Genomic DNA, 14,330 nt, shown 5'->3' with positions numbered 1-14,330 from the left:
TTGTCTGCGTGTGAAACTCAGTAAACTGTATAGGAGCTCCGGCAGCCTCCTCCTGACCTGCTGGGTCTGCTGCTGTTTTATGCTCCAGTGTGTTCAGTGACGGGTCTGATGTGTTAAAATAGGCCTGAAAAGCCCCGGTCTGCTGCTCTTGTAGTACGATGTAGACGTCTTACAAGCTGTCAGGTGCTATCTTTGTCTCAGCTGCTTATGCATTCTGTCAGTTCTTCTCCTCTCCTATTATCACAAGCACTCGCCGAGTTAGAATCACTTCATCCGCCAGCTGCAAACAATGCATGATTTGTCGTTGACATTGGTGCAGGACTGTAAAAACGCCCACTTATATTCTTTGGTTATAACAATTACAAGTTGTCAGGACTCAAAAGAATAAATTATAAGCATTTAACGCAAAAAAAAATTGAAATAGTGCAAGTCTCCTGCTCAACAAAAGTGGGAGTGTCATGGTAAGTTACATTCTTTGATTGTGGAAAATCAATTTAAAGAGTTCACTCTGTGCTTTGCATAATCAGTTATATAAAATACATTTGTATTTGATTAGCAGATCAGATACGTTTGTTAGTTTCAATTGTGTAGTTTTCACTTTCAACACTTATAGTAGGGAGTTCAGTCTTGAAGTGAAATGAGTACTGAGTGTCCAATGAATCCTTTAACTTGACTCTAACTAACTTAATAAACTTATTTAGAAACATTAGCATATACTTCGCAGAAATGCAGAAATCCTTCTTTTTCCCCAATATGAGAAAAGTGTAAGGTGCAAGATGCAAGGGGGTCGTGTATCAAAGGAATCACATGGTCAAAATTAAAACAATGCAAACCATGATGACGATAGGTATTGCATCCATATTGTGTATGGTAGAGTAGTTATGATATGAAATGTTGTTCCTGGGCTGATCGTGACCACTAGCAATACAGAAAAAGCTATACTGATTAGAAACTGACGCTTAAGAGGCATCAAACTTGACATGATAAGCTTTAAAAAAAAAAATAAATAAATAAGGAAACCAAGCTCATTTATAAACTGAAAAATTCCAAGTGGGTATGTCTGAGGTGTCGAAATTAAGAGAAGGAAAAAGTTAGATAAGTTGGATATACTAAATACTTAAACTTACAGGTGTAGTCCTATTTGCTAGTTTTAAGGTCAGGTGGTGTTTTGTAGTGATATTCTTGGCCTTGGAAACGGCGGTTGACAAACTTTGAGGTTTATTTGGTAGCTGTTCTGGAGCTTTTTGGCAAATCTACATGCTCTTTATCAGCAGATGCTGCTTGATCTGCTTTCATAGATTTATAGTTCTTCAAATTTCTGAACATTTTTTGATCTTGCTGTCCATGTTGGCTTAAAAACTCATGGTCAAACTTCATTCTTGACTTTGACATCTAGAGCTTTTCCAAGCCAAGCCTCAGAACAGCTACTAAATGGACCTTGAGCTTGAGACAGCTGCTGTTTCAAAGGTCAAGAACGAGTTTTTAATGACAACAAGGAACGAGAAGAACATCTACAATTCCATGCCATGCTCTGCTGATGAAGATCATGTGATATGATCAAAAGCTCTACAACAGTTACGAAATAGACCTTGAAGTGGGATGATGCCCTTCATGATATGTTGCATAATTTTTAAAAAAATACATCTTTTGTGACAAATATTCCTCTCTACTGCAAAACTTATCATATTGGTGCATTGATTGACACTTCACGCCTCCTGCTGCATAGCTGTCAATCAAAAGCTTGTCGGATTATAATGATACAGAATGATGATAAAAGCTGAGCAGAAAAGAAGTTAAGAGCAGTATCTGATCGTCTCTCTCTTCCTGATTCTGCCTGAGCCTGAGGTGAGGACTGCCAAAGCCGTAATTGCTTGTGTACTATCGCCATGTTACTAATCATCATTAAGGGGATTAGACTGAGCACTCTCACCCAGGAAGAGACACACAAAGCCAATCATCATTGGAGAGTTGATTGGTTTTGCACACACGCACATATTGAGAAAATCACTTCTCCGAGTTCTTATTGAGCTTTGTTTAATGAAGTTGTGCCAACATTGCTAATCACCTGTATCTCTACTTCTCTGCTCTGCTTGCATTGTTCATTTAAATCCCAATTAGGCTGCAGCACTTCAGCTTTCTGTAGAGTAATACACACTCACACACACAAAAACTTTAAAGACGTAGTGTATGTCAGTGTTTAGATGCAATCAGTCTGTGTGTGTGTTTGTGTGTGTGTGTGTGTGTGTGTGTGTGTGTGTGTTGGCTGATGTGTGTGCAGCTCAGTGTGAAGTGGATCTCCGCCCTCTCCCACTGTGAAGGTAAGATTAGCAACAAATTAATCCTCCTCCAGCGGCTCATAATCCTTTGCTGATAGATGGCAGCAGATGTTATGCGTGATTGCCGGGCCTGTACTGAGCATGCGCAGGACCGGACCTGCTATTTACAGGACGCCTTATGTCTAGCCAAACCCCGAGAAAATAGTGCAGTGCGGTCTTTACTGCAGTGCTAGTTTTGCGTTAGGTAACTTTGAGACTTGACTACTGAGTTGAATAAACAACCGACAGTCTCGACTCTTGAAAACAGACATCATAAGGTTTACCAGATTGATATTTAGTGCACTTCAGTTTGTTTTTCTGTCTTTTCGTAAGACACGACTTACAGATAAGAGTAAAAATTCTTCACGTTTACTCCTACTCAAAAGCTTAAAGCATTAACTCACTTTTTTGGCCACTTGGGGGCAATAGAAGAAGCTATAAACACAACACGTTCATATTATCACCTTATAAAGTTGGCTAACATGGCTAACACTAGCAAACAGTTACCTATTGAGAGTCGGAGTTGACCAAAGTGCAAGACACTTATACTCTTACTGGTATGACATTTTCCGAGGGGTACCATTAAAGCTACCCTTACCTTTGTTACATTTTTACACATTTTTCTGTTTAGGTTAAAATGCTATTAATAAGGTAATGGTACTCTAAAATGTTAGAGAGATCCACCAGGCATAGAAACTAATCATTATTCCATTCTCATAATGTTCTGTGAAAACTCTGACCAATCATATCATTCGATCCGAAAAGGAAGGGAGTGCGGGGGTGGGACATAGAAGTAAGGAGGAGTTGTTGCTGTTCAAGTTTTTTTCAAAGTGCTGTGTGAAATGCAAGAAAGGTACGAGCCGCTTTAATCGGTCAGTTGGGGCATTTCCAACTAAATTTGTCCTATGTATGTCATTCTGATGACAGACATACTAGACTGTCTGGCTCGTAGCTTGAGCCACTTGACCATATATAGAAATACATACTAACACCTATTTACAGTAGAGGTATTAGTATTCATTCAGAGTCATGTTTGTGTCCACATGACAAAAGACCAAAAACAGTTAAAACAGTTTTTAGCTCTGTTTTTGGTCTCTACCACCTACTGAGAAAAAATCTGCTCCTTTAGCTGTTAAATGCTCCGCTGTGTCCACTAAGCTATTAGTTAACATGTTAGCAAACAGTTACCTATTTACAGCAGAAGCATTAGCATTCATTTTGAGTCATGTTCATGTCCACTTGACACATTTATAAACTATATTCTCTCTCTTTTAGTTCTATTTTTGGTCTCTACCACCTCCTAAGAATATGAGGCCCTTTAGCTGCTAAATGCTCCGCTGTGTCTACTTAGCTATTAGCTAACTTTGTTTACGGCTAACACATTAGCAAACAGTTGCCAATTGACACATACAGCAGCACATACAACAGCATAAAGCAGCATTTGGAGTCATTTTTTGTATCCACTTGAAATAGGAACTATATTAACTCTCCTTTTAGCTCTGTTTTTGCTCTCTACCAACTGCCAACGGGAATATTTGGCTCTAGTTCAGTAGCCAGCATTATTTGTCTGATCTTTGGGGCTTGACAGGTAATTTACAGTGGGTTTATCAGCCTTTTCACTGAAAACAGCGGCCGAATGCTGATACTTAAACAGTAAAGTACAAACAGTAAAGTTTCTGGCTGTAAAACTAAAATAATTAGCTGTGAAATGCTAACACAGTTTGTAGAACTGAGGAGAACTACTGCTCTGTCCTCAACACCTGTCGTTTTAAACATAGTCATTAGAGCCTATGTTAATGTTAATAGTAAAATACATATTGGTGCATCTTTGTGAATAAACCTACTGTTGTTGTTTCATTTGACTTAAAAACACTATTTAAGAGAGCTCTGAAAATCTCTTAAAATGGTTCAAAGTAGCTAGCCTGTTTGGGTATTTCGTGTCTGCAAAACAGACGTTTGAGAGAGGTTTTAGAATATAGTATTGACTATGCTGAGCAAAAATTCACAATTCAGAATAGGGTTTTAGAGTTTAATAGCTAACCAGGTCCTTATTTCAAAGGATCAGGATTTTATACCACTTCTTTGCAAACTGGCGTTGCTTTTTAAAATAATGTATCTTTTATACACTAGTTTCCTCATATTATATATTTTCTCTCCTCTCTGCTCCAGTTTGATTTCCTTTTCCTTCCATTTTAGCCAATTTCCTATCGTTTAGTCTGTTATGTAAGGCCTACTTGTTGGTACTTCTATATGTTAATTGCTACAGGAACAATTCAAGATTTCACCCACAGAAATAACTGAATGCAGTATAATTTCACTGAGAAAATGTGATGCTTATAAAAGCATGAACAGTAGGCAGATGAAGGGTAAATCATATTTCTGACTGGATATTTGTGCACGTGTTTAACATGTGATGTCCTCCTACTACATCTACTCGTGTGCTGCCAGTTGCTTGATGCATGCGTTTTATTTTTCACTTTTACTGCAGAACTGTTGTGGCTGTTTTTTTCAAAATTTGATTAAAATGGTCCCGGGTCAATAGACAGAATGGTCACAACCAAAAACGATAAAAAGCAGTTTGGATGATATGCATGACACACACTTTATCCCGAGCTCTCTGATATTGTCGGCTCATGGCACTCTTGATTTACGACGTCCTAGTATCTTGTTGCTTGGCAGCAGCAGCTGCTTTGGATGATTGCGTTGGGATGTCACTGTTTTGTCCTTTTTTCTTTACTCAGCCAAGAAAGACATTTCGTTCTACATTTTAAGTGAGTTGTGAAATCTGTCTATTTCTGACCTTCCTGGTCACAATGCTGCTTAAATTAGAGGAGTTGTGCTCCTGGAAGCAGCTTGGGGGCATTAAGTTTTACTAGGACACGCTGTAAGTGTTCCCTCTGGTTTGCAGTGGATGACAGAGAGGTCTGCTTGTTGTACTGAACTGGGAATTTCACAGCTTCTCTCCACCTGCTTTTAAAAGGATTAATGAATTTGAAATGGAACCGTTTCAGATCATTTTCAGCAGGGGCGGGTGGTGACAGGGAGCCGATGGAGAGGCAGAAGCAGAGGTTGATGGAACTCAAGTATGAAGGCTGAATGGTGTGTGTGTGGATGTTTGTGCAGCACACAGAGCGTCTATTACCTCCAAGGTACACAGTGGGCTGCTGGTGTTTGGGCTGGCATGGGCACAGCATTACAGCCAGGGGAGGAGGAGGAGGAAGAGGAGGAGGAGGAGGAGGGAGGGTGAAGAGTGAGGCAGAGGGAGAGGATGGTAAATTGAGTTCTTGAAAGTTATGTTTCAATAGTTGAGTGCTTCTGTGCAAATCTTGCCAATTTAGAAAGGCTGAAAAGAAATGTTGAGTGTTAATGAAGCTTCCTTTATAATTACTGCAACTTTTTTTCCCCACTCACTTTAGTCATAATTGCGTATTGTCTGCGATAAAATGATAAACCTCATGAATGTGTTTAACCAGTTTTTTTTATCAACAAGGTCCAAGACAAAATATCTGCAAATATCCACATTTATTTATCAATGTAGCATATGGCATAATAACTAAATAAAAAATAATGAAATGTTTTTATCATTGAGGAAAAACTGAACAATGATGTCAAGGATGGACAAATATACTGTCTTGTCCATCATGAGGTCACCTTTCCCTTATTTAATGTAATGAAAAGATAAGAAAACAACCAACAACAATGGAAGATTTAAATGCATCTGTTACAGTGTGATAAACCAACACTGACAGAGTTCCTTATTATTAAATGCATCTTTTACTTCAACTGTTGGATATTATTTAAGATGTTATAAATAAGGACGACTTAACAATAAAAAATAAAATATGCTATAGTTAGACCAGTAATCATGGAATTACAAATTCATCTGGTAGTGTGTTATATGATAGAAAGCTCTAGAGAAGCGACTAAATGGAAATTGTGGTGAGATTGTTTTATAAATGGCCATGTTTTTTTTTTGTAGTTTTGTTTGGGTTTTTTTTACCTTTAGTTATACAGTAACTGGCAGAGAGGCTGACAGGAAATCAATCAATCAATCTTTATTTATATAGCGCCAAATCACAAGGCACTTTACACATAGAGTAGGTCTAGACCGTACTCTTTAAACAGGGAGAGAGAGGGAGGGAATGACCTGTAGCATAGGTCCCCAGCTGGACTCGAACCAGGGACGCTGTGATTACATGGCATGCGCTCCATCCACTCGACCACCAGGGCGCTCCATAAATGGCTGTTTTTAAGGTTGAGAATCAACTTTCAGCCTTAACTTCGAAGCCTGTATGGACCAAGAAGTCCTGTTAGTGGTCAGAAAAACATGACAACTGGGCAACTCAATCTGCTATTTAATTTTATAAAAAAAAGTGCTAAGTGAAAGCTTGTCGCTTGCTCTGGCCTTACCATCAAACTGTATTGAAGTGAATGGGAAAAGCCTAAAGCTCATTTGTCCCACCTCAGTTCTTGGCTTCCTCCCTTTGCAGGGATTATGTGGCTCCAGTTGCTTCCTCTGGAAGTTAAAGGGCACTGCTCTTCAATTTCACTATTCATGTTTCTCCTTCAAAGACATGTATTCTTACATTATTGAATATGTACTTCTGGTAGCAGAAGCATAAAAAATGTACATTTTCATCAGAATAAAACCAGTAGAGTGGAGGGGAACTTTCAAATTTGACAGGCTGTGAGAGGAGAGCACTGGCTTCATATTTATTGTTATGCTTGAGGTTATTAGCACATTATCATCATCATCAGTGTGTTTGTTTGTGTCTCTGTGTGTGTATGTGTGCACTTTGCAGTAGCACAAAGTCAATACCTGTCAGCACAGAGGAAATGAAAAAGTTTGTACTTTCCCATGACCTTACCTGATTCCAGACCTGAGGAATCCAGCCAGCAGGTGCAGGTGAGAGAATGGTGAAGGGTAGTGGTTTCCATGGTTACGGCTCAGTTCCCACCAACCAATGAGCCAGGTGTTGGCGGGGGACTTTAGGGTGACCTTATGTTCCTGTTGACCTGGTGGGCGTACACTGGTTACAGACTCAGCTTTGTCTCGTAGGTCCCACTGGTTTCAGTGTCTGTGTGTGTGTGTGATGAACAGTTAGTTGAAGGCAGCATTGCACACACCAGACAGACCACAGGCAGGATTACTGGTAGATTAAACAGTTCAGTCAGTGTCTGCTTGCTGTCTGTGTGTATAATGTGTGTGTGTTTGTGTACATACCTGGGGGCATCAGAGCAGACCAGAGTGCAGTGATAAGGCTTGTGTGCACGGATTTCAATGACTTATATGTCAGTGTGTGTGTGTGTGTGAAGTGATGCACCATGTGAGGACAAAGGGATTTAGACAGATGAGCTTTTCCCTTTTTTTCTCTGCCTCCAGTGATGGTCCCATCAGCGTAAACCTACAAAGGAATTAGTTTAACTGTGAAATTGATTGAAAACACCAAGAAGAATGAGTAAAGTTATTGTTTCCAATTGATTTTTCTCAAATTAGTTGAACTTTAACATGCATGCTTTCGCAAACAGGCAATTGAAACAGATTTTTGGATAAGGGCTGTTTCTTCAAATTTTATTCTTAATGAAATGAATCTGCTAAAAAAAAACAAAGAAAAAGGTTGCTGTATGTGAAAATGTATTTCTTTCTCTCTTTTTTTTCAATTAGTATTCAGTGAATGCTTGCAGCCTTCCCTCACACTGGGAATCTGCAAGACATGAAAGTGAGGAGGCTTCACTTGAGGGTATTTACTTTGATACGTGACTGTATTTGCAGTCATTTTGCGTTGGTTTATTGAAGAGCCTGAGTTAGGCCAGAAACACCTCACAACTTGTTACTTCTTAAAGTCAATGTAAATACATTTTGGATGCTTTTTGCATTGTGTTATGTGTTATTATGATTTCACTACATAATACACAGGGAAACTGTATTCCTTATTAATATTTATTTCTATTTCATCACAGCATCTAACATATTAATACCAGTTTCACATATTCTCCATATCCTGCAGCCACCAGTGTGGATATGCACTGACAACATGACATTATATATGTATATATTACTGCTGTATTGCTGGTACAATTGCTTCACTCTACTCATACATTTCTTAATTGTTGTGATTTATTAGACTATTGCCATGACTTATGCTTTGTTTGCATCAGACAACAACAACCGGAAAGTTATCGTGACAACAATGAATTTCGACTAAATAAACAGTCGCATTACGGCGCATAAAAAGAGCACAAGAGCTTTGTGCACACCAGTGTGCAAGATGAACAAGAAGTCAGTAGCAAGTAGCTGTCATGCTAGAGGAAAACAGACATCATCCCCAGGGATTATTCACAGCCTAGCAACCCAAGAGTTGTTTTTATTATTGGCTGTTTACTGATTTAAAACTGTAAAGTAAAAGCTGTGACAATCATTAAGAAAGCCATTAATTACAAATAACAGCATGGTCTCATTCACCACATAGTAAAACACTGTTTTTCACCGCAGTGACTAACTCGGGTGTCCCTCGAGGGAAGGACAGATGACTGGAAGTACTGAATGTGCTGGTTGGTGCTCACACTCAGCACAGACGAGCTTTCAACCTGATTTATTTTGGCATCCGTCGTCATTAGTGGCTGGCTCACTGGTGCTAGCAGATAAATATCACCACAGCTCTGTGACCCATCAGTGCCACACGGCACAATCTCACACACACACATACACACACACACAGACACACACACTCTCACACCAGGGCCCGAATCCTCATTACCCTGCACTCCGCCTCAAGCCGATGTGTCCACAGCAATCAGTAATCACCACTGCTCTGCTGATTCAGCCTGCTGGGAGTCGATGTTGTACTGTTGCACGTTGTGTACGGGCTTTACTGCGTGTGCGAGCCCAAAAAGCAAATATTCCATGATTGCATTATTGCACAGAGAACTCTCGTCTTCTAAGAACGAAGAAGTAATTGCCTGGTTACATCGTCTACAGTAGGATGTGGAGTGCTGGACTGCATTATTAAACAGCAGCTTTAGCAACAAGGTTATCAATCACTCTCTATGTGTGTATGTGTGTGTGTGCATGATTAATCATGCGTGTACAGTGTGTGTTTGTGTGTCAAGGGTGTAAAGGCATCCCTCGCCTTTCTGTCCTCCCCTTAGCGTTTGAAGGTCACGGCTGTCTGTTGAGGCTTGTTACACTAACAAGCGCTCAGCTCGCTCCCCAGGGCTCCGTCAATGGATCCGGTATGGGCCAATAGAGGGATTACAGTTCACGTACAGAGATACTGGGTATATCTGTGGTCAGCGCCAACCTCAGCACATTCCATTCTTCAATTTTTAACCAGGATTTTAAAAACACCACCCGCCTCCTGCGAATAGTGGATCCTCTTCTTTGAATCGATGTTCTTCTGACGTGTGAGATGAGAGTAGACGAAGACGGAACCTTATTGATTTTCGAAGGGATATTTGGCCAATGCAGCGGCAAAAAAAAATAGGATGTAATAGATGAAAACACACTGACATTCACAGATAACATCCTCATCATGCTGATAGTGAGAGTGTGATTTGGCTAGAGAGGCAGAGATAAATTGACATGTTTGTAGTCAACAGATTTGTAAATTTACAGTTCAGTGCGCGAGCAGGTGTGCGGATTGAACAAATGAGGCTTCTGACATTCATCAGCTTTACACAGCAGATGTGCAAATTTGAATCCTGTCCTACTCTTTAATTTTACATTTTTAACTAGAAGCAAACATATTATACAGATATTCAGAATTATGTGCATATTTGCATAATTAGCTCCTTTTTGACATTATTGGATCACGTGATTTCTGTCACAGATGGCAGTGTTGATCAGTCAGCCCCCAACTTTGCTCCAGGCAGAAATATCTTGATAAATGTTAAAGGGATTTCCATGAAATCTGATCCAGCTTCCCCAGAGGATGAATCCTATTGACTTTGATGATTCCCCGACTCTAACTTCAACAGTGGGTAGGGCTGGGTATCGGTACTCGATACCTTTAAGGTATCAACTGAAATAAATCGTTCCCAAGTAGTATCGAAATGTCTCCCATCAAACGATACCTGCAATCAATCCTTTGTACACCCAGAACTAGAAATATGGACTTGCTCACAGCCAATCAACACAAGTGTTCTTCAATTGAATGCTACATGTGATTGGCCCACGGCCACAGCATCTAGAACCTGTCTGTGGTGTTGAAGTTGTGAAGTTGAGTTAGCGTACTTAGCAGTTCAGCACCCAAGATGCCACCCAAACGCTCTAAAGTGTGTCTACCCTACACGCCTGTTACACCGGATAAAAGCAAGTGTACTGAATGAATAATGGGTATCGAATGAATACTCAATTGGTTTCAGTATCACTTTAAGGGTACTTGGATTGGTGATGGTATCGTAATTTTTAACGATATGATATACGATATAATGTGTCTGTAGATTTGAGTGAAATGTCTCCACAGTTATTACTTATTTTCATAAAATTTGGTTCACACATCCATGTTCCCCATAAAGATCAATTGTAATGACTTTGATGGTCCTCTGAAAATCATTTAGCACCATCATCCGGTGAAAAAAGTTCATTTTGTTCAATACTTGAAAAATAGTGAAAATTGTCCAGTCAATTTCCCCTAAACCCAAGAGGCCAAATTGGTTGGTATTTGGCTGTGGTTCAATTGTGTTGTGTTGGTCTGACCAGCTATCTACAGCCCAGAGTATATTCCGTTTACAATAATATAAAACAGAAACAAAGGAGAAAATATTCATTTAGTCTTTTTGCTTGATTGAACACTTGAATTACTGTCAATTGTTATGTTTAGTAATTAACCAATTCATCAAATAATTGGTTGAATGCAGCTCATAAGGATCAAGTTCCTAATGGAAGAGCTTACAACAATCCATCAACAAGTATAAATAGGAATAATGTGTTTCTCATATTGTTGTATAACCACATTCATTTGTGATATGAATCATCAGTGTGCAATGAAACTCCACTGGTGAAGTTTACTAATGGAGATAGTGTATGGCAATGTATCCAGAAGTGTGAATGTACATTATTTGTTATTCTCATCATCGGGTTTCCTGATGGATGTAACACATGTTCATCCATGAACATGAGGCAGATGACGTGTGGAATAAACTGTCATTAAATCCCTGGGCCTTCCAGTTAGTGGTTCATTTTCTTTCCTGTCGATCCTGCACCGTCTTTCAGCACTTTTCCATCCAGAGTAATTGGAGAGAGTGTGTTGGCGGGGGCGGAGTGTTGCGCTGCCTGCTCCCACTGAGCCGCTGCCAGCAGCTACTGCTCTGTATCGAGTTGTGTAAAGAGCTGAGATCCAGCCAAACAAACGCTAAACTGTGGCTTCGCCCTTGGCATATAGTCACTGCTCTCATTATTTATCCCTGTAGCTTTTTTTGCCTTCTTCTCGCAGCATTTGGTCATTTTAAGCGATGGTTCCCGATGTGGTGTCCTTGAGGATGGGTCCAGGGGGTCCACAGCAAAACAAAGTGTAGTTAGATTTCACTCTGGTATCAATCAGGGGAAATGAGCCGAGCGAAGGATTGACTCTAATGATCATAAGTTTCTTTCTACTCCACCATTACAGAAGGACAAAAACAAATCTCCAGGAATGTACCCTTATCAATCTAAGTCTACTGTGCTGGTATACCTTGAGTATCTTAGTCCATGTGTCACCACAATATGAATATGTTGAACTTGTTTGTGTTTATCGGATGTAGTAACATGAATAGACTTGTTGACCAGGACTTTGGTGCCAACACAAGACTGAATGTGAGATACAGTCTTAACAGAAAGGTTTTAGTGGGCGAAGACTGCATACTTGGATTTTTCTGAAGGCAAAGAAAGCAAACGTCAATAATCTGTACTGTAAGGGTCAATGTTCCTGACCGAGAAAAGGTCTAGTAGTTCATCTTCTGTGTACCTCTGCTAAAGACGAAAAAAGCAAAAGTCAATATTCTTGAGCGTGAGAGTCAATGTTTCTGACCAAGAAAAGGTTCACTAGTTCATCTTCCGTCTTCCTCTGCCGTAGACGAAGAAAAGCAAAAGTCGATATTCTTTACCATAAGAGTCAATGTTCCTGACCTAGAAAAGATCTACTACTTTGTTTTCCGTGTTACTCTGTTGGTTTGAAAGTCCTCAGTTCTTATTGGTGTCTCTTCTATGTTTTGCAGTCATGCGGAGGAACCCCTTTGTGGTGGATGGCTGCTGTAGGAAAGGGTCCCGCAATGCCCTGCAGGAGCTCTACAACCCCACACAGGTAGGAGGGTAAAACGCTTACATAACTGCTCTCTCTTTTTGTATCTCTCTATCTTTTTACCCTCATCTGTTTCTATTTGTGTACTCTTCCTCACCCAGTTGTCAGATGTCTGACCCAACAAGGTCCTGTAAGGTGTTGACCCTAGTTGGCTTTAGGTTTAAGAGTGTTGTGCATGCCTCTGAGTGCAAATTTTTTTAGCCTCCTTATTCCTTAATGTAGATTGTTGCTCAGCCTCTACATGTACCAAGTTACACCTGCATTAGTGCCTCAATGTCAACCTACAAGTGACAACAATCTGAGTGCCCCCCTCCCTCCTTCCCGCCTTCAAACTGACTCCCCATGAAAACTTTCAGGGGAAAGGATTAGCATAATGGCTTCTGTCCGGTAGTCAGGGAACATTACAGGCCCTAGGCGATAAAGCCATCTTCAATCTTTCAGGAATGAGAACGGACAACAGGGGACAAAAAAGAAGAGAGGCTTTAACTGAAGTCTTTACACTTACCTCTCTCAAGGACGGAAAAGAAAGAGCAGAGGACTGAAATAAAGTGTTTAGCATCGGCAGGTAGCATTTTTCACTTGTCTCAATGAATAACAGAACTATTATTGTGCTGTCAGTGTCTGTTCCAGCCAGTGAAGCATCACTTCATTTAACATCTGAATTTCACAGTTTGAATTTAAAGAGCTTCACGAATGGCAGCCATCTGGGAACATGACACCTGCTTTAACTACTTGATTGTCAGCATGAAATTAAAGCATATTATGGGTTGCAGATTTGATAGGCTTTCAGCTTTATTGGGCAGTTTACAGTAAGGAGACAGAACAAGCAGGACACTCATTGGTAATGGTTAGTATTAAAGCAGCACGAAGCTAGATTATGATGTAAACAGTTGCCCACAAAGTGTGAAAAAGGTGTCCCGTCAACACTGTGGTTCTTAAAATTTCTTAATCATCTTCAAGGGCGACACTAGCGGTTTTGCACAACTGAGCTCATTAAATGCAAATCTTGTGTATTTTATGTTCGGTGCTGCTGACCACTTTCCAAAGCATACCATGCGTTTTCATGATGACTTCCTACCTCCCAGGCAGCCATTAGATTTACGGGCAAAATAAACCACTGGCACTTTAATATTTGGCAGTCAAGAGGTATTGCATTCATAAGCTACAATGTAAAGAAATCAAATTCTAAGACAAAAAGCTAATTATTTTTTAAAAAGGTAATGCTAAATGAGACACTGATATTTGAAAAATGCAAATGATAAGTGGTATGCTGTCAGCCCAAAAAGTCTCAAAAAGGTCCAAATGGAAAGTGGGTGCACTGTCAGCAATACTGTCAGTAGTAATTATTGCACAGGAATACTGTGTGTGTGCACAATTACAGTAAGTATGGTAGGTTGAACCAGGAAGTCTGGCATTAAGCTAGAGTGGAAATTACAATGAGCGGTTTGGATTGAAAAGCTTTCTCTCTCAAACAATCGTGGCTAATATGGGGTTTTGTCTAATTGCTTGTACTTGTTGCCTCTTTGGACCTGTTCTCGTGATGTCGCTGGACTTTCTTCAGTAAGTACAGCGTCATTATAATTCATGGAACCCATGCACGGTAGGAGCTATGCATATAAAAAAAAACAGGTTGTAACAGTTTTCCATTAAAAAATGTTTTGGGATGAACCTCTAGAGTGTCCTTGAATGCCTCAATGAGGAGCGTTTTCCAAAACAGTCCCTGCTTGCAATGATAATG

At 40.0% G+C, this 14,330-nt stretch overlaps 1 protein-coding gene across 2 annotated transcripts in view; it reads left to right on the top strand.

Moving 5' to 3' along the window:
- chst11 (carbohydrate (chondroitin 4) sulfotransferase 11) overlaps window positions 1-14,330 on the top strand; it is a 91,744-nt gene that overhangs the window by 55,776 nt on the left and 21,638 nt on the right. For both annotated transcript variants that reach the window (XM_062443954.1, XM_062443953.1), the window contains exon 2: window positions 12,510-12,595. In XM_062443954.1, the coding sequence (XP_062299938.1) occupies window positions 12,510-12,595 (86 nt within the window). The remainder of the gene's footprint in view (window positions 1-12,509; window positions 12,596-14,330) is intronic.

This window comes from Scomber scombrus, chromosome 22, assembly GCF_963691925.1.
Source record: "Scomber scombrus chromosome 22, fScoSco1.1, whole genome shotgun sequence".
In the NCBI taxonomy this organism is placed as follows: Eukaryota; Metazoa; Chordata; class Actinopteri; order Scombriformes; family Scombridae; genus Scomber; species Scomber scombrus.
The sequence above is the reverse complement of the archived record's forward strand: the minus strand, read 5'-3'. Positions and strand labels throughout refer to the sequence as shown.